The following is a 24931-nucleotide window of genomic DNA, read 5'->3' as shown; positions in this document are numbered from 1 at the left end:
CAAAGCATTCAAGTATATGAAAATGTAACTCTCCTGTTGATCTTGGCTTATTTCTGAGATAGTCAGTGAAAACAGACCCCACCCTGGACCTAAATTTGGCCTATAAGAAACCAAGTTCAACACTGCTGACCAGGTAAGTTTCCCTGGTCCCTTGGTACACATTCTCACATAATTCCTGGCTTTATTAGCTCAATTCAACCTACTTACCTGTCTGTCTACAAAGATTCACATACACTCTATATATCTTATTTAAGGCATCATTATTATCTGTTACTATTACCCATATCAAAACAAAGTCTACCCTTAGCACATTCTCTCTGGACATTTGAAACAAAACTGACTAGATAAAAATATCCATCAGATTGAGATCTAAGGTAACAACATGTTCATACTGAAAAATCTATCTTGATTAGTACAACATGTCCCATTTGTAGTAGATACATTGAAAAACCCTCAAAATCCACATTTTGCTAAGGATGAACATCTGAAGCAATGTTCTTCTTCATAAACTATATAGAGACTATCTTGAATTTCTGTATGCCTTCTTTTTGACTCAGTCTAAACAGAAAGCAAATGATATGATAGCTTTATAGGTCAGAAGCAACCAAATGTCTAAAAGATGTTCCATGAAAATAGCGTCAACTGCAAATGGGCAAAACCTGCTGTACCAGCGTAAATGATTGAGGGCTTGCACTGCAGAGAAAGTTCATCCACAGCACACGGAAGCTGCAGCCTGCTTTCCTGTCACAGTAAGGCCGTGGCTACTCCGATTCTCAGCAGCCTGGAAACTCCAGTCACCACAACTGATCTCTCAGTTCAGTGGCTCAGTCGTGTCTGACTCTGCAACCCCATGGACCGCAGCATGCCAGCCCTCCCTGTCCATCACCAACTCCTGGAGTTTACCCAAACTCATGTCCATCCAACCATCTCTTCCTCTGTCATCCCCTTCTCCTCCTGCCTTCAATCTTTCCCAGCATCAGGGCCTTATCAAATGAGTCAGTTCTTTGCATCAGGTGGCCAAAGTACTGGAGTTTCAGCTTCAACATCAGTCCTTCCAATGAACACCCAGGATTGATCTCCTTTAGGATGGACTGGTTGGATCTCCTTGAGTCCAAGGGACTCTCAAGAGTCTTCTCTAACACCACAGTTCAAAAGCGTCGATTTTTTGGCACTCAGCTTTCTTTATAGTCCAACTCTCACATCCATACATGACCACTGGAAAAACCATAGACCAGACGGACCTTTGTTGACAAAGTAATGTCTCTGCCTTTTAATATGCTGTCTAGGTTGGTCATGACTTTCCTTCCAAGGAGTAAGCATCTTTTAATTTCATGGCTGCAGTCATTTTGGAGCCCCCCAAAATAATGTCTGCCACTGTTTCTCCACTATTTTCCATGAAGAGATGGGACCAGATGCCATGATCTTAGTTTTCTGAATGTTGAGCTTTAAGCCAACTTTTTCACTCTCCTCTTTCACTTTTATCAAGAGGCTCTTTAGTTCTTCATCACTTTCTGCCCTAAGGGTGGTGTCATCTGCATATCTGAGGTTATTGATATTTCTCCTGGCAGTCTTGATTCCAGCTTGTGCTTCTTCCAGCCCAGCGTTTCTCATGATGTACTCTGCATATAAGTTAAATAAACAGGGTGACAATATGCAGCCTTGATGTACTCCTTTCCTGATTTGGAACCAGTCTGTTGTTCCATGTCCAGTTCTATCTGTTGCTTCTTGACTTGCATACAGATTTCTCAGGAGGCCAGTTAGGTGGTCTGGTATTTCCATCTCTAAGAATTTTCCACAGTTTGTCATGGTCCACACAGTCAAAGGCTTTGGTGTAGTCAATAAAGCAGAAGTAGATATTTTTCTGGAACTCTCTTGCTTTTTTGATGATCCAGCAGATGTTGGGAATTTGATCTCTGGTTCCTCTGCCTTTTCTAAAACCAGCTTGAACATCAGGGAGTTCACAGTCCACGTATTGCTGAAGCCTAGCTTGGAGAACTTTGGGCATTACTTTACTAGTGTGTGAGATGAGTGCAATTGTTCGGTACTTTGAGCATTCTTTGGAATTGCCTTTCTTTGGGATTGGAATGAAAACCTTTTCCAGTTTTCCAAATTTTCTGGCATACTGAGTGCAGCACTTTCACAGCATCATCTTTTAGGATTTGAAATAGCTCACTTGGAATTCCATCACCTCCACTAGCCTTGATCTAACTGATATTTACAGTCCTATACAATCAGTCATGCTGCTAAGGACGAGCCTAAAATACTGAAAACTACAGCTGAAACCTCTCTCAAAAGCAGGTATACTGACTCACTATAAACATACAGACAGTCACACTCTTGGTCCCCAGTGCAGTGGTCCTCTTGAGCTTCCCTGATAAGACTCTCTCGCACGCTTCTGCATGACCATTCCTGAGGCTTCCATGGCAGTGACTCAGATCCTCTCCCTCAGGTCAGGCAGAATGAAGTGCTGCCTTTTTCTTTACTCCCTGAGCCAACTTTCAAATTTCTGTTACATACTTATCAGGTTGAATTCTAATTTGTCTACCTATTTGTCTCCCACTCCAGACTCTTAGTTCCTTGAAGGAGAATAGGTTCAGCTCAGCGTTGTAACCCCAGGCCCTAGGGCTGCACCCCACAGGTGCTTAGTAAATGGTGGCTAGAAGTGGTGAAAGGCCCGGGGCACAGTGCCTTTGCTGGAGCATGCCATGCACTTTCATGCTGTTGCTCATGCTGACACCCCTCCAGGGCTGCCCCCCTTGCTGCGCCTCCTTGTTAGCTTAGAAGTTACCTCCTTGTCAAGCTGTAGGCGACTTCACTTTCACTTTTCACTTTCCTGCATTGGAGAAGGAAATGGCAACCCACTCCAGTGTCCTTGCCTGGAGAATCCCTGGGATGGTGGAGCCTGGTGGGCTGCCGTCTATGGGGTCGCACAGAGTCGGACACGACTGAAGTGACTTAGCAGCAGCAGCAGCAAGCTGCAGGAGCTCAACTCCTCTGACACCCCAGGCCCCGCTTGCCCCATGAGATGGGCTTCATTCTGGCAGATGGGCCCTAGTACTTTTCCTGCTGTATCCTATTGTTCGAGGTCTGCTTCTTTCTGGATAGATCAAAGTATCCTAGAGGGCAGGTGTTACCTACGGCCTCTTCTGTGATTCCAACACAGGCTAAGGAACACCGACCTTCAGGTGAGGTTTAATATCCCATTTTCCAACTGTGAGGAATTATTCTGATCATGTTATTCCTTCCTTCTTTATGTAGTTAACAAGATAATGACCCTCTTGCATGAAAAACACCAAACAATATACCATGTTAATATGGTAAGAATTTCAAGCACTACTAGTATTCCTAACAACTACTGGATTGGCCAGAAAGTTCTTTGGGGGTTTTCCATAACATTTTAGAATCACATTTGTATTCAGAATCTCTTGGGAGGGGAAACTTGAAGATGAGCAGCATCATGAATTAACACTTAGAACAGTAATTTTAATTCTTGGCAGTAATGGAAAAGCCACTAACCAGGGTTTTACTAGTATCCTTGATAAGAACTTTTTCTTCTCAAACTGGTATTTGAAGACCACCACCACCAGAGAGGTCAATAACAATAAAGATCAAAGCCAAAGACATTCAACTATCTTTGCTCCATTATGCTGCTTTTTTGGACCAGAAGATCTGAAAAAATATCTAAGTGATGAAGCAATTTTTGTATTTTCCAGCACTGTTACTACTGAATGGTATTCTTTCATAGCTGGTTTAAAAAATATCTTATCACAGAGTTTCTTGTTCATTAATCATTTGTGGGCTTTTTATTTTTTAATTCAAAACTTTTTTCCCTTTGGAGAGCAAGAATTCTCACAATTACCATTTAAGAACCAGCAGTTCGCTGCCTATCTGCATGACTTCTTATGCAGAAAAGGTTAAGAAATCTTTAGGATTGTTAGACACCAAATTAACAAAATGTGAATCTTTTCACCAAGTTGATTCTCCAAAAAATGCTTTAAAGCTTTGCTACTAAGTCAAAAGAAACTGTTGACTAATTCCTTCTGTAAGAACCAAGTTTCCCCCAGTAAAAGCAGTAATGCTGAGTTTTTCCTGTAATTCTGGACATCTTAAAACCTAAGCAGATCAATCCTGGTAAAAGGTACTTTAGAATAAGTTACTGGTTTCCTATTTCTTTTTAGGCTATAACATCTTCAAGGAAAAAATAGTTCAATTTCAAATTCATTCATAAGGGTAAGGTTTTCTGAAGGGTGGTTCCAACGGCTCACTTTAAAACAAAAACGTAAAAAGAGCTGAAACCAAGCAGTTTAAACCACACTGGTTTTGCTGTCACTTAATGAACCTTAGCTCATACGTAATCATAGTTTTACATAGTTTGTTCAAGCCAAATTCTGGCTTCATAGAAACAATCCTGATGCCAAGTCTCTATGATCAGTTACGTAACATGGCAATGAATGTATCCTTTGTAATGTTTAAATATTGATATATGATGTGACTTCTGAAACTCTAACTCTTAAAAAAATGAGTAAGAATTGAAACAGTCAACCATGAAAGGCAAACAGGGTACAATGAGGAAACAAAACAAGGGAAACTCAAGCCCAGCCTGTAAGACCAAGAGCTCCTGCCTGCTGTTTTCGGGTAAAGTTGGGTAAATTTCCCAAAAGCCTGCTGTGTATCTTAGTATCTCAACAACAACAAAACAAAACGATGGAATGGGGTCCAATGCCCTCCGGGGTCTTGGGTACCTCGTACACCTATGATTCTGGGTGAATTCCTCAGCTCCACTCACTCCTTAGGCCAAGTTCACTGCTTTGCGAAGTGTCCATCACTGAAGCAGCTTCAGAACCACCTTCAGGGAGCAATTCAACACCCCAGATTCTTAGTGTTGAGAGGACAGGCCAGGCTACTTGTGTGGCATTTACTACCATAGACTACCCAATAATAGCTCCAGATGTGTTTACAGATGGCACTGTATAGAAAGCTAATTGCTTCCTTTATTTAGGTCTATATTAGATCAGTTTCTCTTATGACTTTTTGGCATCTAATTTAAAGTACCTGATTTAATGGCGATTCTTACAGCCACAGCTCTAAGGGAGAGGAAGGGAGCTCAAGCATCGCTCCATGCATTAAAGAGCTCGCCTCACTCGCAGGTGGGAGGGTAACAGAAGCAGCCGTAGCAGACAGACTCGTGCATCACTGTAGTTCTGGGGACCATTTGTCAAGTGTTTCACAGCAGGGTTAAAGACTCAATAAAACAATTAGCAAAGGAAACTAGTTATATCTCTATAAGTTTTACTTATGCAGGTTATTACTCATTTTAGGGGGCTTCCCAGCTCAGCACCACAGATAGCCTTCATAAATAAGGCTTTCTCCTCTCATTAATCTTTTTATTTGCACCTTAATACAAGTGAAAGAAATGAATTTGAGGCCAGAGAGTATCTTGGGGCTCAGTTTGGAATAATTTAGTTGGCAAAGAAACATAATGCAAAGTAGGACTGCTTAAAGTGCCATGGAAACCACCTCCAAGAAGAGTTTACCCTAGGTGGAGCTTCACTAGTTATTATACTTGTTATTATGTTCCCCAGAGTAATCAAGCAGCTGTGGGTCTACCTTACCACTTATCTCCGGGCCAGCCTGGCCTGGTAACTGCTGCTGTGTAAAATGTATCATCTCACGTATGGAACTGATTAAAAAGCTTGAAAGAAGCACGGTGTGCAGGGTGATCCCAATCAATGCGGCTGAGCACCAGGTTCTCCCAGCACAGAGGTCATCACCTGGTGACTGTGAGTGCTTGTTTTAAGGGGGCCAGGAGAGGGCACAAAGAATGCCCCCTTGCCCCAGCTTAGTTACAGGGGCAAGGCGTTTATCTTAGGGACGGGGGCAGGACGCAGCAGCACGCGTGTGGACGGCTAAGCCCGGGGAGGGCAGGGGTGCGTTCAGACTGCTCCCTGTCCCACGCCCAGCAGCTGCCTGGACGACGGCAGCCAGTCAGTGAGGATGGGGCTCTTCCTGGACTAGGGTTTATCCCCTGGATGCTGAACGTAAGTACCTGGGGAGAGGAGCTGATAGTTCTGAGGGCTGAAAAGAAAAGCCAGAAACAGCTTGCCATCTTCCGTCAGTGAAGAAGACGGGACAGACTTACAGTGTGTTTTTCTGGACAGCGCTTCACTGAAGTAGTTTGCATTTTCTCATTTTCTGGTTTGGTTTGTCACATTAAAACCTCGTCCTGAGCAGCGCTGAAAGTAGTGTCACAGGCTTATCCTGTCAAAGGGGCAGTGAGGGGGGAACGGAGGGGAAACTGATGGACCGAATGGGCTTCTCACCCATTTCCTTTTTCGTCCAGATGACAAACGTCAGCATTATAACATGAGCACTACTGTTTTTTTCCCCCCTCACCGAATCTGGTGTGTATCGTAGTGGTGTGTGTATGTGTGTAGGCAGGTAGGGTTCTTTTCTTTACCTGATCTTTTAATTCTGACAGCTGTCCAGAGAGGTTGGTGACAAGCTTCATGGTGGACTCCAGCTTCTCCTGCAGGTTCCTCAGCTCATTCTGTTCTCCTTCCGAATCGCTGCTGACCAGGGACATGGCTCTCATCCTCGGGAACCAGTCTAGGTTTCTTTCCTAGAACCCAGACGGAAAAAAGAGGGCGTCACTTCTACCAGCAAAGACCACAGAGGCACTCTTCCCATGCCATCCTGTCTTGGCAGCATCGCTCGTCGGGCTGTCTCTGCCTGCTACAGAACTCATGTACTGCACTGTGTTTTAAAAAAAAAATTCAGTAAATATCTTTGTAATTGAGTGTAAGGAAACTCTCTTAATTCCTAGAAGAAATCACTGTAAAATTACACATGGGTCAAAGTGGGTTTCCAAAGTTCCTCTACTCCGAATACGAACACTGCCGTTCCATCTGTGATCTCTGCAAATTACAGAGCCAAGGAGATCTGAGTCTTAAAACTGTGGTCCCGTATACAGAATACAACTTACCACGGTAGTCACTTTGAGGTGTACAGTTCAGTGCATTAAGAGCATCCACTCTGCTGTGCGACCCTCACCACCATCCATCCTCAGGGATTCTGTACCTCTTCCCCAACTTAAACTCCAAAATCATTTGCAAACAAACACTCTAGAAGTAAGTGGATTTTAAGATCCGAGTGTTGTGGGATTTACCAGCAACGTGTATGGGTGTGCTTTTGGTAGACCACTGTCAAGAGGCTGCAAACGGAGAGTGGGTTCAGTTGCCCTCTTTGTGAACTTAACGACCACCACCCCTCACTTCTTGCCTCCCCTCACCTCTTGCCTCCTGCTCCTCCACGCCTGAAATGGCTGGCCTGTGTTTTCGGTTGGTGTAAGAAAGACCCATTCAGTCTCCTCCCCTCATCATCTCCACTCTTTTTTTTTTTTTTTCATTTCCCACATTTTATTTCTATCCATGCTCTTGAGGTTGTTCACCTCTATCATGTCTGTATGATGGAAACACTATAATAGGGTCCAACTGCGTAACTCTTTACAACTCTGCTTTCAGTAACATCACACTTGTCACCTGAAATGGCCATGGTGTTAGTATTCAAAGTGGCAAACACAACAAATCAGTTCCCCCTCTTTTCCCAAACATTTACCAGCACAAAACTGGACCCTTAATCTAAGTGAGATTTTGGTCCCTTCATCAATATTACCCAAAGGTAGGGCAGGCAGATTCAATGCTTGGTGACTGCAATCAAATTACAAACTTGAAAGAGAAACAGATGTCCCCTTTAATGCTCCCGTGTCTGAAGAGAACTGGACTTTTAGGACTAAAACACATATGTACTCTGAAGAGAGCCAAAGGATACTCTTAGGGGGTTACATGAAATTTGTGATGATGAACATGTGTTCAACTCAACTATACAGAGCAACTTAGAATTCATAACAAATACTTCAAGAATATTGGTTCTGCATTTACACATTAAGGAGAAGATTTATATTTGTTATTTTAATGTGAAAAGACATTACTGCAAGTAAGTCAGAGGTCCACCCTTTCTTTTAATACCTATTGCTCATACCTGTCAACACCATTTCTCACTGCTGGTTAACAGAATGGACAAGACTCTTCCTCCCACCTCACTTCTTTCTGCCCACATCTGCTTTTCTCCCACTTCTCCTAAAAAGTAAACTTTACAGACGAGTGCTGTACAGAAAGGTAGGAATGAACCACAGAGAAGCTTCATCAGCCGGAGGTAAGGGGAGGAAAACCTACTTCTTCCACATCCACGTGCTACCACGTTTCTTCTGGGCCATTCTGATCTCATCGGGATAAATTCTAATAAACATTCTAACACAATCATGACCACCCCCCCCCACCCCCCAACACACACATGCAGAATTTGCTATTGGTGCTTTGTGTACACCAGAGGTCAGCAGACTTTTTCCGGGTAGTATTTTCTGATAGGATCTTTGGCTTTCTGGACCATATGGACTCTGTCACAATGAATCCGCCATGTAGCCCCCAAACAGCCATAGACACAAGTGAATGGGGTAGCTGTTTCCCAAGAAGACTTGACAAATGCTGGCAGAGGGCCCACTTTGACCTACAGGCCGGAGTTTGCCAACCTGTCATACACAATACAAGGCATCAACATACTCGAAATCAAGAACAAAATCCCACAAGACATGTCTAAATATTAAAAAGCGAGACGACCATGTCTTGACCTGATCAGATCTAGCAATACAGACGCCAAACAAGAACTAGTTGATAGTTTCACAAAGAAGGCACCACACTGGCACAGGTGTCCCGTCTGCTTCAAAGCATTTGCTTAAGACATGGGGGGATCCTCTAGCCTGCCTGCATCCTGAGACCAGGAGCCACCTGAGTACAGAGACTAAAACACAGAAGACCCTGGATAAATACTCGTGGATGCAAGGAATGGTCAATCCACTGCTTCCTGGGTGGCCTGGTAACTAATGCTTACACGGTGAATCTCAAGTGTTTAGAATGCCCGTGGGAGGAGGAATATGACACTGTCTCCCTGCCTGTGCCACACGCCCTGACCAACATTCCCTTCACGTGTGCCCTGACAGTAGCCTCCACTAGCTCTCATCAGCGTCCCTCCACAGACAGAGCAGTAGGCAAAACAGCATTTGACAAATACATTCCATCTTGAGGATGACCAGCCTAGAACTCTGGACTGTTGCCATGGCTGCATCGGTTCCCTGCTGTGTGTCTACAGCGAAGAAGAGGAGAGCAGACATCTGAAAACGCTTCAGCACAGTAGCGATGCTGAAAGGCATATGGTCAGCTGTCACTGATGACACTCACCACCCCAAGTCATCACCACACCTTCCCCCTCTGTCCCTCTCAGGGAGGAATGGCCCGACTGATCAGGAGACGGCGCATGGAGGGGACAGGGGTCTGGGCGTTACTGATGCTCATAGACGGCTCAAGCCCCGTGACAGGAGGAGAGATGGGTGGGCCAGGCTGGTGGACCATAAGCACAACTGCTGGGGACCGGCCAAGCACCCGAGGCCGGACTTCTGAAGGGATGACTCCACGTGTCTGCACACTGACTCCCGAGGAAGCAAGGTAAAGAGGAAAGACACAAAGTCCCACTGAAACCGTCAGACTCTGAAGAGCACATAGACACACCATCCATGGGGATACCACAGACATCCTGTTGGGAGGGTGTTGCAAGATGGTAGCGCAGAACCAGCCCCAGAAGAGAGGGTGACTGGTAGAGGGTGGGGAAGAAGGAAATCCCTGTATTTCACAGGAGACCCTGAGAATGACCTGGTGTTTACAAACTGTAAGCTGCTATTGCTGAGTATATCTGGAAGGAAATATTTGCTAGTTCTTTGGATTCAACTCAAAAGCATAAGCACTCTCGGAAGAAAACATTTTAAGAAATGCAACTGCTTCAGGAGTCTTTACATACTTGGTGTTGGCGACCCAGCAGCGAAGCCCCCGCACTTGGTCCCTACCTCCTAGATGTTGTTAAGGTGGTCATGGCTTTGAAACCTAAGTATGAGCCAGGGTTCCACCCAACAGAGTGCTTGCAGTTTAGTTAAGGAGAGTGGCTGTTTCTGTTAAAAAGCAGAACTGAAGAAAGCAGCTAGGCTGTGTCAAGGGAGTGAGAGTCAGGTCAACATCGGACGTGACTGTGGGGGCTGTGAGTGGCTGGTGTCCTCTTCCTGGAAGGTCTGGGTCTCGGGGAAGGTTTGTATTTGGCCACACAAGGGGTCACCACGAGGGCTACTCAGCAGGCGGTTGCGCACAGCCTGGAAAACCAGAGTGGTCTTAGCTGGGGAGGAGAGCAGACAGACTTTGGTGGGCCCATGTGTGATGCTGGCTGGCCAGCTGGACTGGTAAGGCAGGGAGGCAGCAGGGACAGCAGGTGGTGAGGAAGGGCAGAAAGTGACCAGGAGCCCCTGCCTGGTGAGGCGCTGGGGCGAAGGTGAGCAGTCACCAGTGCCTGACATACAGAGGAACTGCTGAAAATGGCCAGAGGATTCACCTCAAACCTGGCTCTCAGATCTTTCATGTGCATTGGCTTAGCGAATCCTCCACAAAAATAGAAAACAGCTTTCCAAACAAAATCCACATTAAACAGGTCTTCAAAAGAATACAGAAAATTGATGCAAAGTCTGCACATACCTTAAAGAACAGTTTCTTCTTAAAGAGCAAGTGACCCAACAACTATAGATGGAAAAGAGACTTTGTTCACAGTGGATTCATACCTTCTTCCATGGGGTGTATGATGTGATCCCTTGACTCCTAAGCAACGGTTTCAGAAAGGCCTCTGACAAATGCAAAATACACAGTCCCCATCCAACAACTGATTACTGAAAAGACCATTGATAATTTCTGTGCCTGGCACAGGGCTGAGTGCTGAGGGTCTAGAGACAGGATGGCAAGGTCCCTATATCCCCAGGGGGCGGTAGTGTGGCTGCAGGGCATGGCTCCGCACTTCCACGGACCCCACTGCAGTCTCAGCTCCAAGTGCTCAGTGCCCAGTGTCTGCTGGACCGGTGAACGGGCTCCACTGGCCCTAAGGTGGCTGCTGCTGGCATCTGTGCTCCTCCCCTCAAGGGTCAACAGATGCACTCTGATGCTGTTTGCTTTCGCTTTCTCTGTGCTTCTATACATTGGTTCCCTGTACTCCTGGGGATGAAGACCCCGTCTGAGGGCTACGCAAAGCCATGGACAGAAAAAACGCATCTCATTTGAATGTCCATCTTAGTCAACAGTTAACGATTGAAAATATATTGGCCTCACAATATGCCCTGGAGCAGAACATGAATCAGATTTAAAGGTAAAATCCCATGATTTTATAGAAACGTCATCCTTTCTACAGGTCTCTTTGGACCCTGTCCCTGGATCCTAGTGATAAGTCTTCATTCTCCATCTCATGAGAGTCTTCAGTGCAAACAGAGGGACAGGATTTCCTGGTCTAGATACTCCCCGGTGACCACCTTCAAGTTTCTCCCTTGTAGCCCTCTAACATTTACATCTAACAGTAAGAAGCAGAGTTGGGGGCCCCACCAAAACCCCAAACAAGGGAACCTGAGTGCTCTGGCCAGTGGGTGTCATTAGCTCTTTTGCCCTGACATGGGTGTGTACCAAAAATTTGAGATCCTCGGTGTAGCCAGTATTTTACTTAAATAATCATCCTGGCCGTTAAGTCAAATCTCAAATTACCAACGAGTTAAAATTAGCTATTCTGGCCAAACTGTGCTCTCCATTTCCACTGGGTTTTACATCCTGTGCGGTAGGATAAATTCCAGTGCAGTGTGAAGGCTCCTCACCAGCACGACCTGGCCACACTGAGATCCGAATCTACAGGAAAAATCCTAAGACTGTTCCAGCCTTAGCAGAGGAGCAGAGAGAGAAGTGACTTCAATCTAGCTCAGCCTTTCACACCAAACGCTGAGCTGGTTAGAGCACTCTGACTCCTGTGAAGTGCGCACCCCTGCCTCTCTAGCCAGCCAGACTCTGAAGGTCTCTGAACGCTTGCAAAAATCCCACCTTCACGTCTATTCCAGGTCAAAAACATGTCTCAGGGGCCCAGCTTCTACTGAACTTTTGAGAAAGTCATCTCCAGCGAAGACATGTTGTTTATACATGAACTCATCTTGGCGGGTGTGTGTGGTCAGGAGGGTGGGGCTGGGCGAGGGCTGGTGGCTGCACCGCCTGTCTGTCGGCCGCATCTGTCGCCCTGGGTCTGGGAGCCCCTCTGTGCTTCGCTCGCCCTCCTTGCTGCTGGCACCTCACATACCAATGTCCTTAGGCACTGTCTGCCCCAGTCCTACAATCCAGCCAGTGCGGTTCCCGTCACAGCAAGCACTTCCTCTGTCAGAGCAGACAAACCGACTCAAGCCACAGCCGGAAGCAGGCTGACCACAAGTGCTAAGGTTCTGGTTAGTTCTTTTCTAGGTAAAGTTGGAAAAGTCCCTGCAAAGCAAACACTGAAGTTTTAGACACGGGGGCGGCACTGACCTCTTGAAACGTTCTTGACTGGAAAGAGGGAGGGTGTGTGTGTGTGTGTGTGTGTGAGAGAGAGAGGAGGAGAGGAAGTTGGATTGTATGATGCAAATGCTAATCATTCTGAGAAGTGTTTTTTTTTTTTTCTCCCTCTTCCCAGGTTCAACTGAAGAGGCAGTTCTAAGAAAGACAGCTGAGATCATCAGTTACCTCCTCAGAGAAAGTCCACTGATGGTAGAGTTTTGTTTACCATGTAAACAACATAGCATTTATGGCTAAATCCGTTATTCTTTCACAGCCAGACTAGAGAATTGCAAGTTTTTTTTTTTTTTTGGTGGGGTCATGAGGATAAAAGACAGAATCACTGGCCAGAAGATGGGTCCCAGGAAAATGGACCTGTAAGCCGCAGAGTCCCCTCCACCCTTCAGAATCCCCTTGGGGAAGATTCAGGAGAGCAGAGATGGTCCTTTCAAAGCAAATGTCAGAGGCACTGCACCTTATCTTACCAAGCAAGATGAAAGACTGGATTTCCCAGTGTGCCTGGGGATGGCTGGAGTGAACCAAAGCGGGGGAGGGGCAGCCTGGAAACAGACTCCTGGCTTCATGTATCCAAACCCCCAGAAAATGCCTGGAAGAGGGTGGAGGAGGACGACTGAAGATAACCCTTAACTTTTCTACAGCAGGAATATATTACACTCAATAAACCTTAAACATTTGCCTCTCTTGTGAGGGAAGGTGATTGTGTGTGCGCGCACTCAGTTGTGTCCTATTCTTTGCGACCCCCACGGACTGCAGCCCACAAAGCTCCTCTGTCCATGGGATTCCCCAGGCAGGAATACTACAGTGGGTTGCCATTCCCTTCTCCAGGGGATCTTCCTGACCAAGGGATAGAACCTGAGTCTCCTGCATTGGCAGGTGAATTCTTTACCACTGCACAGCCTAGGCGGAGAAGGCAATGGCACCCCACTCCAGTACTCTTGCCTGGAGAACCCCATGATGGAGCAGCCTGGTGGGCTACAGTCCATGGGGTCGCTAAGAGTTGGACACGACTGACGCGACTTAGCAGCAGCAGCAGCAGCACAACCTAGGAAGCCCAAGTTAAGGTGATTATTTGCATTAAAGAGGAAGAAAATAATCTTCAGAGCTCTTTCCTAAGATAAGAGAAAACAAACAAAACCCAGAATTTGTTACTTTGGGTGAAAAACAATGATAATGATCGTGATGCTCAATGATTCCAAAATTGCCACTTATAGTATCTGTGATACATTTAAAAAGACAAAAAAAAAAAAAAACAAACCTAAAACAGTGAATCCCAAAGGTAAAAAAAAAAATCAGCGGTTGGGGGTGGTAGTGATGAATAGACAGAGCACAACACAAGCACAAACCCTGGTGTAAAATACCATCTTTAGTTAATAATTACTGTATATTAGGTTACCAATTGTAACTACACCATAGTAAACAAAAGTTACTAAGATGGGAACTGGCAGGCAAGGTAGGGAGAAGGGGGCACATGAGAACTCAGGACTTTTTGTTCAGCAGTTCTGTAAACCTAAAACTTCTGTAAAAAAGTAAAATCTCTTAAATTAAAAAAAAAAAAAAGGATCCCACACCTGGAATTTGTTGGTGGTGGTTTAGTCGCTAAGTCATGTCCAACTGTTGGGACCCCATGGACTGTAGCCTGCCAGGCTCCTCTATCCCTGGGTTTCTGTAGGCAAGAATACTGGAGTGGGTTGCTATTTCCTCCTCCAGGGGATCTTCCCAACCTAGGAATCGAACCCAGGTCTCCTGCATTGCAGGCAGGTTCTTTACCAACTGAGCTATGAGGGATGCCAGACCCTAGTTCAAGGATCCAGGTCCCGGTATGTCAGAGGTTGGTTTCTGCAGCAGCCCCAAGTTGTCAGTGTGTCAATGGGCAGGAGCTGTGTCCTGGAGTCAGGAACTGAAGCCCAGATGCCCAGAGTATTCACAGGGCGGCAAGCTGGGCGAGTCAGCCAACCAACCTGGGTCTCTGCTTCCCTTTTTTTGAAGCTGCTTCACAGGGTTAATATGAGAATCAAATGGCTGTGAGAATGTGTCTGTCAACTGGAAAGTACGATGCAAAAGTATTGTAGGTCGGTGTCAGCAGCCCAAGGTCACAGAGCTGGTCTGTCGTCTGAGATGCTGACTCCAGGTGTAGCACTCGATCCCACGTGAGTGAGTTCTTCCTTTCCCAGATTTCAGACGCCAGGATTTCTCTCTTCCTGGTGGAGCCACGTGAAGAGTGCCCAGGCCGGCCCCGAGTACAGGCATGAGCCCAGTCTGCTCTCGTCTCAGCCGACATCACCCAGACGGGCCCTGTTATATAATCTTCAGCTGGGCTGGAATGACCACTCACCCTTCCCAGACTTGGTTAATAGTTGTTCTTGGATGATACAGTGTAACAGAGCCGGGCCCTCGCCAGAGCGAGGACCGCACCCATTTCTGATGAAATCCCTAGGCAAGGCCAGCTGCAGAGCCACCGTTCTATGTCACTGTGGACCCTCAGGTGAAGGGATGCTGGGCCTGCACTGGGGCCTTGAGATAGCAGAGCCCATCAGTCAGAGAGGCACCGCTGGGCCCTGGGTATCCAGGCTGCTGGGTGGAGGAAGCCCAGGATTACAGAGGAGGGGAGAAAGGTCAGGGCGGGGGTGAGGGAGGCGTCGCTGTGCCGAGCAGGGCAGGGCAGGCTAGCTGGAGATTCCTCAGGAAGAACCTCCAGGCAAGCCCGCCCTCCTCCCCAGCTGGCTCAGGACATTCTGCTCAGGCAGCCTCCTGGGCACGTCCAGTTAGCTAAGCAATCCACCAGAAGGTTCCTTGCGGTCACGCACAGGGTTTTGGCAATTTTTCTTGGTCTTTCTTCTGTTCTCTTTTGGATTCCATGAGTTTAAACTTTGGTCTCTTAATACCTTTATACAGTGACAGTTTTGTTTGTTTGTTTTTGTTATTGTTGTTGGTTTGTTTTTAGCCTACTTAACAGGCTTTCCAAAGTTCTTTGCTATTGTTTCAGGGCAAAATACTTGGTGTTTGTCTTTGAACATATGCCCTATGCACACCCATGAGCCTCCCTGCGCCACTGTTTCACCTGTAGCTGTGTCCCTGTCAACACCATGTGCTGGGCGGCTCCTCTGGACCGAAGGCCAGCTCGGCCTGGACCCCCTGAGGATCAAGTGATGGGAAGATGACCGTATGGCTTCAGTGAGAGCTCAGGGCAGGCCGCCAGCATCACCCTGACCTGAGAGGGGTTTGGAAGGAAGGTGCCCAAAGCCTGAACACATCTGGGAGGAAGAGAGGATCTGCCAAGCATAGATTCTCCAAATTCCTCACTCCTTTCCAGCCACCCCATGTTACCAACCTGCCCCCCTTGCACTCTTACCCCAAAGTTCACTGCCGTGTCCATGTGGGTCTCCTGTCTCCCTCCTGACACCCACGTCCACTCCTGTCACAGACCCTAGGAGTTGTTTGAGAGTGGAATTATGGAGCTAAAGATGGCCCAAGAAACCCTCCGATTCAGCCTCCTCATTTTCTAGGTGGTAACACTGGGGTCCTGCAGAAGAGCAGGTTTGTGAAAGGACAAGCCAAGAGCTTGGTTTACCGCATAATTGTTAACTATGAATGGCTGTACCTAACTGCTAGGATCTTTTCCTCATTCTCATATGAGGAACAGTCTAGTAGCTACTAGACTTTCTTGAGAAGAGATACATGTTAAAGAATCCTGAATACTTGTACCTGATAAAAATAAACTCAGAACATCTTCGCAAAGGCCAGGGGGTCACACGCCTCTTGGCTGTGTCCAGCTCTGTCAGACACTGTCCGTGTTCAGAGCAGAGGAGAGATGAAAGAGTGAAGGCTGGGGAGTCACCGGGGTGAACATGGAGCCTGGGGCTGAGGGGTAAGCAGGGTGGCCCAGTGGGGGCTGCAGTGGGCAACGGCGCAGGAGGTGAGTCCAAGGTACGAAAGGGAGAAAAATGCGTTCTTGGAGTTTAAAACATCTGCTGAATCGGGGGAAATGAGGGTGTAAACAAACACCTTATATACACACACAAACCTGTATAAACATGCAAATCCCTGCATTCGCCCCTGGACTAATGAACCAAGGGGGAGACCTGATTATAGGTGGCTGGACCCACCACGCGCCAGAAGCACCCTCAGTGGGACCCGAGTCCTGGGGACCCGCCTTAGCAGGTGAGTTCCTTTGGATCAGATAACAGCTTTGCTCCCCGAATGATGACACACAGTGCTGAGCGCTCCTCGGCAGAGGTGAGAGCATGGAGAACTCCCAGCAGAGGGCTGGGAGGTCCCTGTAGACCTGTCTCCCAGAGCCTGAGTGCCTCCAAAGAGAAGGAAGCTGCCTGTGCAGTGCACTCAGGCGAGGGTGGCTTCATACCCTCCAGATCATCGGAGAGCAGGACGGAGGGCAGGACGGGGCGTGAGCCTGGGTGTGGAAACTTAAGCTGAGCAACTGCTCTGTGCAGCTGCCACAGACGCGAACCCGAGCTCTGGTGCCGAGGGTGGGGGTGCGAGCGCGCCTGGCCGGCGGGAGGCGCATCCCTGATGCTGACAGGCTGTTTCCAGCCACCCCGAGGCAAGTGCCAAATCCCTGTGTGCGTCTCCCTCACTCCGGCATGCTTGAACTCGGCCATGGTGTCAGCTAACTGCGGAGAGCTTTCTGAGTTGGATCAGAAGCCAGCACTGGTTGTATCCTCATCCGCCCGACGCTGAGGGCTTACGGAGCCCAGGCAGCATCTTAACCAAGGCCACGGCCTCCCAGAGTGAGGACGAGATGGTGCAGTGCTCTTTCTCATTAGAGGGCAGAATGCATTCCCAGAAAATGCCCTGGGAAAGAAAAGCTGAGAGCATGACTGACAGTGGAATATCTCCATCTTGGGGACTTCTCACCCCACCCCCACGCCACACTTGCCCTTTCTCCCAGCATCCTCTCTGGAATTCTAGCTCAAAGTCCAAACCCATTGCTTCACATCTGCGTGGAGGCAGAGGGTTTCCACGCCACTTCTGCAGTAGCCACAGCCTGCCTGCCAGACCCATCTACATGACACAGAGAGGGGGCAGAAGGGGAGGTCGGGGGGCATTATTAGGGGCACACCCCTCCGTCTGCACCCTATGTCCTATCTGTGAAGGACTTCCTCGAAATAAGTCCCCTCGTGATGGCCGTGTCAATTTCTATGTTCCTTCTCTGCTCACGGCGCCACTGTCACCTCCCTTTCCCTGTAGCTACTTTTTGTTGTTGTTCAGCTGCTGTGTGTGTGTGTGCTCAGGTCGCTCAGTCGCATCTGACTCTTTGTGACCCCATGGACTATACCATGCTAGGCTACTCTGTCCACTGAATTATCCAGGCAAGAACACTGGAGTGGGTTGCCATTCCCTTCTCCCACAGATCTTCCTGATTCAGGGATCGAACCCGAGTGTCCTGCATTGCAGGCAGATTCTTTACCGCCTGAGCCATCAGAAAGTCCTACGTAGATGTGCAGGGCCTGACTTTGATCTGACTGTGATCCACACGCAATTCTCACCTCCACTTCCATCCTGAGTTACACCCCCGCCCCCACCTCCCGGATTCCCTGGACTACCTGGGGCGGGAAGCTGCAGTGCTCCTTTGGGGAGCGCCCATGGGTAGGGTCTATAGCACCAGGCTGTGTCTTGGGTCAGGAAAGGAGCAACACTCCAGTCGATGTCCCTTTTAAGCAGAAGGCAGTGACAGGTACTCAGTTCCCATCTTGATCTTTAGCCCCTAACACACTGCTTTCTGTCTGTGCTTGCTTCCTGTCTTTCCTTATCAAATACAGATAAGCACGAATGCTAAAGCCAGACGTCCTCCTGCGTATGACTCTTCTTAGTATGTTTCCTCATAGTAGATGTTTAGTGGTGCTTACTTTGCTAATAGAACTTATCTGCTTAGAAAGTTTACCCAGGAGCTTATTTTCAGGCAAAAAAAAAAGAAAAAAAAAAGGTTTTCCCTTGTGTGACTTTTTTGCATGCAAATTTCTAAGGGCTTTCACCAGAGCATTTTCTGGGAATCCACTCTCCCCTCCTGGGCAAAACCACACATTGCCACCACGATACTACTTTTAACTTGGAAAATCACTTGTTTTTATGTCCCTATACTGTGAGTCTCCGAGGAGGTCAAGTGAACTAATAAAAGATGGAACAAGCTGGAAAATGTCCAGTGGAGTAGTGTGTGTGTTGGCGGGGGTGAAGGGGGGGTGGGTGGGCAGTGGGAGAAGGCTGTCTACTCTGGCTGTGAGAAAAAGTCAGCACCAGGCTTAAGGGATGATGGATCAGACGCTCCAGTGTTTAATTATCAGGGAGTTATAACCATTCGGATGAGTCACCTGGGTGTGGGAGCCCAAGCCTGACTGCGGCTCTGGCGAACTGGCCTTCCCCTTTAACTTACCACTCTCTCTCCCCAAATATGGTCACCAAAGGAAATTTCATCCCCCATTCTTAGCTGAGGGCAATGAAGTTTATCAGATTATCACACATCTAAATCAACATCTACTTCGGATACTCCCTTTGTTGGAGCTGTTCTCTGCCGTTCCCTCCCCTGCGACTGCTCAGGGAATTAACCCCACTGGTGCTGTTCTCTAGAGGATCTTCTTTCCTGCTCCTCCTCCTATTCCTTTCTCTGGGCTTTGCCTCCTCTGAAGGCAGTTAATTCAGCACCACTGAGGGGAGGAGGGAGATGAGCCAGTCCTCCTCAGGAAAACCCCCTGCAGCCAAGCCGGACAGCGGCTGGGTTCTCGACACACGGACACCAAGGCACGTGTGCAAGCACAGAAGGAGCCACTGCACGTGTCAAGACACCTCCAGGGTGGCCGCTCGGCGGCGGACCTGCATGTGAAGCCTGGCCCAGGCACTTCCCAGCCCTGTGACCCTGGAGGAGCGGCTCAGCCTTCCGGGGCTTTATTTAGGTTCCTGCCTGGGAGATGGTGACAGGGCCACCCGCAAAGCGGCTACAGAGACCAAACAAGATCATGCACACGAAGCATTTATTTCCGTACCTGATCAATAAAACAAGACCTGTGCCGAGGGTATGACCCAGTTTGCCCGGGTCAGGGCAGAGTACAACACAGCCTGCTTCCTCTGCAGTGGGATCAGGATGGCATGGAAGGAGGTTTTCCATTCCGTCTCCTTGTCAATTCACACAACTGTCCCAGCAGAGAGGAGGGGCCAGAGCAGCCCCTGGGAACGGGGATGAGCAGCACTCCACCTGAAATCACTGTCTTTAACTGCAATGAACTCAAAACACACCTCTGAAAACACACTTTATGTTGACAAGGTAGAATTCCAAGCTTCAGAAGAGGAATCTCTATTTCATTAGCAAAAGACATACATGCCTTCTATTTCAGTTAGCATCTGGTCTTCTTTACCAACCTTCCCTCTTAAGGCTTTCTGAGTTTCTAACTTGAAAAGAGTTAACTTAAGTCAGGTTACCAAGGACTGAGCTTTTCTCCTGAGCTTCACTGTCACGGAAAACTGGGCTCCTGGGTCCTTGAGGGGAATCACGTATTTGATCTTTGACCTACAATGCATCCACTGTGCAGTATTTAAATTCCTTCAGGCAAAGATACACACAACTAACTTCCTACTTATTCTGGTTAAATACATCGGACTGAGTGGCCAATCAAATCATCATATACAGAATCACACACATTCTCTTATCAGCTGGCACCAGAGAAGAGCTAACATCTCTCAAACAACGGCATGTGGTATGTAAAGTCTCGTGAAAACTGAAGTGTAGCGCAGGGTTAAAAACAGTCTGCTTGTTACAAGGGCTATCACCAAAACTCTACGTGGTAGCACCAAACTTCCAAGTTCATACAAGCAGAAGGGAACTCAGGGTTTTTTTTCTCCTGCCTTGAACTGCCAGGGCTAAGTGAGGTCACCCTGTAGTCACATTTCTTTGAAAGTTCAGCCCTGTCTGGGGCCAGAGTCAACGAATCTGAGACCAAATCTGCAGTACACTGGGTGGCGCTGGGAGTCACAGCTGAGGCTGAGCGCCCGGTGGCCACCAGCTCCCGGCACCGCCGCCCATCATGTATGCAGAGCCAACACACAAACCCACAGCGAACCCAGTATACATACGGGTGACAGACAGACTCTGACACACAGGACGCAGGGGCCACTCCCCACGGCGCTGGAGGGCCTGGTCCCAGGCAGTGAGCCTGAGTGGAGGACAACCCTAAATACACAGAGAGCAGTCACAAGTACCCGTGACGCCTCCACGGACACACAGTAACAGTGTCAATCTTGTCCTGCCTCAATGTTTAAGTGCTTTCCTGGTGACTCAGATGGTAAAGAATCTGCCTGCAATGCAAGAGACCCAGGTTCGATCCCTGGGTTGGGAAGACCCGCTGGAGAAGGGAATGGCAACCCACTCCAGTATCTTTGCCTGGAGAATCCCATGGACAGAGGAACCTGGTGGGCTACAGTCCATGGGGTCACAAAGAGTCGGACATGTCTGAAGGACTAACACTTTCTTCTCACTTTCAACAGCTTTAAATTTAAGAGAGAGAAGCCACAGGAATTTCCCACGGGAGGAGGTTCTCAGAGTCAAGATGCCCATTCTGACTTTCCTCAGCAACAGTGTGCCAACAGCCACAGGACCTTGTGCTTTCCGGGCACCCAGGAGACGCGCTCGCGGCGGCTGTCAGCACTGCAGGCCCTCTGTTTACCACCTGGTCATGGCTCCATGTCTGCTCCTCTGGCCCTTCCATCACTTACTGCCTCCCTCCCCCAGCACTTACCACCCCACCCCAGGGCCCACATATTCCCCTCCTCTCCACCACCCCAAGGACACGGGAACGGGTATTAACCCCGATCCACAGCTGAGAACTCTGCTCAGGGACATTCTGTGACTTGCCTGGGGTTGCCTGGCTTGGATGGGCCAGAGCCAAAACTCACACCTTTGCTTCTCTGCCTGCGGATCCCATTCTTGGGTATGACAGCTTCACGGGGGGCAGCAGCCTGACCCTGGCTTTGCAAGGAATGTTTCATCTCCAGTGAAAGGAAAGGGGATGATTAGGAAGAGAGGGAAATGGTGTTCTGTTATGTTTAGATGAGAATTAATTTGTGGGTGAACATTTGGCTGCTAAGTTCCCAAATATGAGGCAAAGCATCTGATGTGCCTTTTTTTCCTCTGGACGTATCTGTTTCTAGAGAGAAGACATCCTGGCTCCCTGACCGCCGGCCGGCTGGTTCTCGCGGGAACCGCAGCCTCAGGAGTCACCCTTTCAAAGTCAGCTTGTCTCCTTAGAACCCTTCTCCCATCAGAGCCCCTGGTGGGTTCCACGAAGCACTTGTTGGTTTTGGAGGTAAAAACCTATTTGCCATCCCTGATACTCTACTTGCAAAGTGGCTGTTTTCGGGGTGTCTGGGAAGCTCCCCCACCTTCCAAGTGACCCCAGGGGGACCTTTCCCACTTGGTTCTGCCAGGTGGTCCTTTGGCAGCTGTGATGCCTCAGTTCTTTAGAAGTCGCTGGGATCTTAATCAATGGGCTAAGGAGAACTGAGGAAGTCAACACCCCCCAGCCTCCAGCCATGAAGCAAGAGGTGGTTTTCCTAAGGAGTCCTGGGACCCGATGGGAACCAAAGGGCCCCCCGGACGACTTCTCCTTCCATCTCTGACACGGCTCATCCACTGCCCTTCTCCCTCCTTGAGGCTGGAGTCCTCTCAGCTTCCCAGCGTTGGCCTCCTTGAGAGGTCTCCTGACTTCTCCTCCTCCCCCGAGACAGACACTCACCTCCTGAGAAAGGATGCTGGGAGGACCACCAGCCCCCGCCCCAACTGGCTGGGGTGCCTCTGCAGCCTCTCAGTAGGTTCACAATGGGGGCTGGTTGTCTGCTCCACTGTAGTTCGAGTTCCCACACACAGGCTGGTGGCCTCCCACTGAGTGACTCGGCTGGGCACCCCCAGTTTCCAGCCTGCGGGGGCTGGCACTCTCCAGGGAGCCCCCAGCAGGTATTCACATGGCTTTAGAGCCAGACTCTGCCAGGAATGGTGTTGGCAAAAAGGCACTGCCTTGTGGCTGGTGGATCTAATACTTCCTGGGCCCTCTCCTAGCACATGAGACAGACATCTGGTTTCTGAGCAACTCGGACACTGAGGTAAGAATTCCTCGATGCAAAGATTTGTAGGAGGTGTAACAAGAAGTTCTCCCACCATGAATGGCATGGCTGGGAAAGCTCAGTGAATGCAGGGGCTCTGGGCAGGCAGGGTAGCTGGCTGGGGGTGACTTCTGGCCCTTAATCCTTGTCAGCTGACTGCTCACAAGGCTCCTGATAAGTCTTTATCATCAAGACAGAATCTCAAAAGCACTGTGGAGTTTTCTGTGACTGTAAAGTAAGGTGATTAACAGAAAACTTCAAAACTGGCCCCCAAAAGATTTAAAGATGGGGCACATTCAAATAGAAAGAAGCAGACAAAGTGGGGTGGGGGAGAAAAGGAAGGTGTGACAAGGGTGGAAACTACAAGCCACCTCTTCTAAACTTGAAAGAATTTAATGAGAATGCAGGCTGTTGCTGCTAAGTTGCTTCAGTCGTGTCCGACTCTGTGCGACCCCACAGACGGCAGCCCAACAGGCTCCGCCTCCCTGGGATCCTCCAGGCAGGAACACGAGTGGGTTGCCATTTCCTTCTCCAATGCATGAAAGTGAAAAGTGAAAGTGAAGTCGCTCAGTCATTTCCAACTCTTAGCAACCCCATGGACTGAAGCCTACCAGGCTCCTCCATCCATGGGATTTTCCAGGCAAGAGTACTGGAGTGGGTTGCCACTGCCTTCTCTGGCGAATGCAGGCTGCTATACACAATACAGATAGGTTTGTGTTAGCATGAACGTTCAAACATGGTTTAATTCAGTACCAGGAGGAAAGAAAGGACCTGAAGACCTTTCAGTTCATGTGTGAACCTGGAAACCTGACCTGTGAACATCTGCACCAGCAACCACCACAAGGTCCAGTCTCCGTAAGAACAGACCCTGCTTCCGCCCAGCCCAGAGCTGCTAGCACCCTTGCCGTGTTCACCCAATGCGGAGGTTACGGAGTACAGTCCATTAAACCTGGGCCTGCATCCCAGCTCAGCTGCTGAGCGCTGCCTGGGCAACTGACTTAACCCTAAGCCCAACTTTCATCTGCAGAAGAGGACACCACCACCCTTGTGTCTTTTTATCCTCCTTCTCTGAGTTAACTTTTTCTCCTTCCCTTTTTGCACTCTAATCACTCCGTCTCTTTACCTTCTCCCTCTCTTTCTTTCATTTGGTTGTGACAGGTGGCTTGTGGGATCTTAGCTCCCTGACCAGGGATCGAACCCGCACTCAAAGCAGTGGAAGCACGGAGTCCTAATCAGTGGACCACCAGGGAAGTTCCATACCTTTCTCTCTTTCAAAACCTTTAAGACAGTCATCTCTGGGGTAAAACCCCACCTATTTCTCCCCATCCCCAGAGTTCACCCTTCCTGGCTCTCCACTTTGGTAGTTTTATTAAATGCATAAAAGATATGGGAGAGGTTCACAGACCGCAGATGGCCCAACCCATAGGAGGAGGAATACTTCTCAGCACTCACGGAACCAGCGTGGAGGATGATTTCTTACAACAGAGTCTATTTTGTCTCTTCTGTTGAACTCTTACTATTCAGAGTGTGGTTCACGGACCAGCAGCTCTGGCATCCCCTGGACGCTGGTTGGAACTGCAGAATCTCAAGTTCTGCTAGTGCCCGCTGAATCAGAAGCTGAATTCTTACCAGCTCTCAGTATGACTCATGTGTACTCTGAACTATGAGACGCACACAGTTAGACTTCAGGGCCTCCTCGGGACGGCATCCCCAGGAAGCCCCCTAGAACCTGGGTGCTGAAGAACTAGGGCCATGTGAGTGCTGGCCTGCCCATGCCCACTGCCAGTGAGCAGTCCTCAGCTGGGGTTTCTTTACATACAGAGCGTTATGACTGCATCTGCATAAGAAAGAGCACAAAGGCTCGAAAGAATTCACCTACCAATGCAAGAGATTTGGGTTCATCTCTGGGTAGGGAGGGACGATCCCCTGGAGGAGGGCATAGCAACCCACTCCTGTATTCTTGCCTGGAGAATCCCATGGACAGAGGAGCCTGGTGGGCTACAGTCCACAGGGTCGCAAAGAGCACAGCTCAGTGCTGTACACAGAATGGGGCAGAGGGCTCCAGACCTTGGCAGCAGGAAGGGCATCAGTGAATTGTGTGGTCTCCATTCACAGCTGATGGCTCTCCTCTGCAGAGGAAGCGGTGTAAATCAGAGCCTCTAAACTTCACACTGCATGCCTCCCTTGCTTGGCCATACACACCCGAATATTTTAATGAAGTTCAGAACCACGGGTACGAAAGGACAGCTGGCCTGGGAGCCTCACAGCATGTGTTTGGCGCCTCCACAGTCCCCAGCCTGGGAAGAGTGCTCTGCACACCTGCTTGACCTCCCCCTTCCTGG

The 24931-nt window shown here is 48.6% G+C and overlaps 1 protein-coding gene and 1 long non-coding RNA gene across 2 annotated transcripts in view; one reads left to right on the top strand and one right to left on the bottom strand.

Moving 5' to 3' along the window:
- The window catches only part of LOC128046441 (uncharacterized), a 140323-nt gene extending 133575 nt beyond the window's left edge, over positions 1 to 6748 (top strand). The window contains exon 4 of the long non-coding RNA XR_008199261.1: positions 6479 to 6748. This is a non-coding gene — a long non-coding RNA (uncharacterized LOC128046441). The remainder of the gene's footprint in view (positions 1 to 6478) is intronic.
- ITPR1 (inositol 1,4,5-trisphosphate receptor type 1) overlaps positions 1 to 24931 on the bottom strand; it is a 322601-nt gene that overhangs the window by 3242 nt on the left and 294428 nt on the right. The window contains exon 59 of the mRNA XM_052638520.1: positions 6458 to 6619. Coding sequence (XP_052494480.1) covers positions 6458 to 6619 — 162 coding nt within the window. The remainder of the gene's footprint in view (positions 1 to 6457; positions 6620 to 24931) is intronic.

This window comes from Budorcas taxicolor, chromosome 1 (genome assembly GCF_023091745.1).
Source record: "Budorcas taxicolor isolate Tak-1 chromosome 1, Takin1.1, whole genome shotgun sequence".
NCBI lineage: Eukaryota > Metazoa > Chordata > Mammalia > Artiodactyla > Bovidae > Budorcas > Budorcas taxicolor.
Note: the sequence above shows the minus strand (reverse complement) of the source record. Positions and strands in the feature narration are given on the sequence as shown.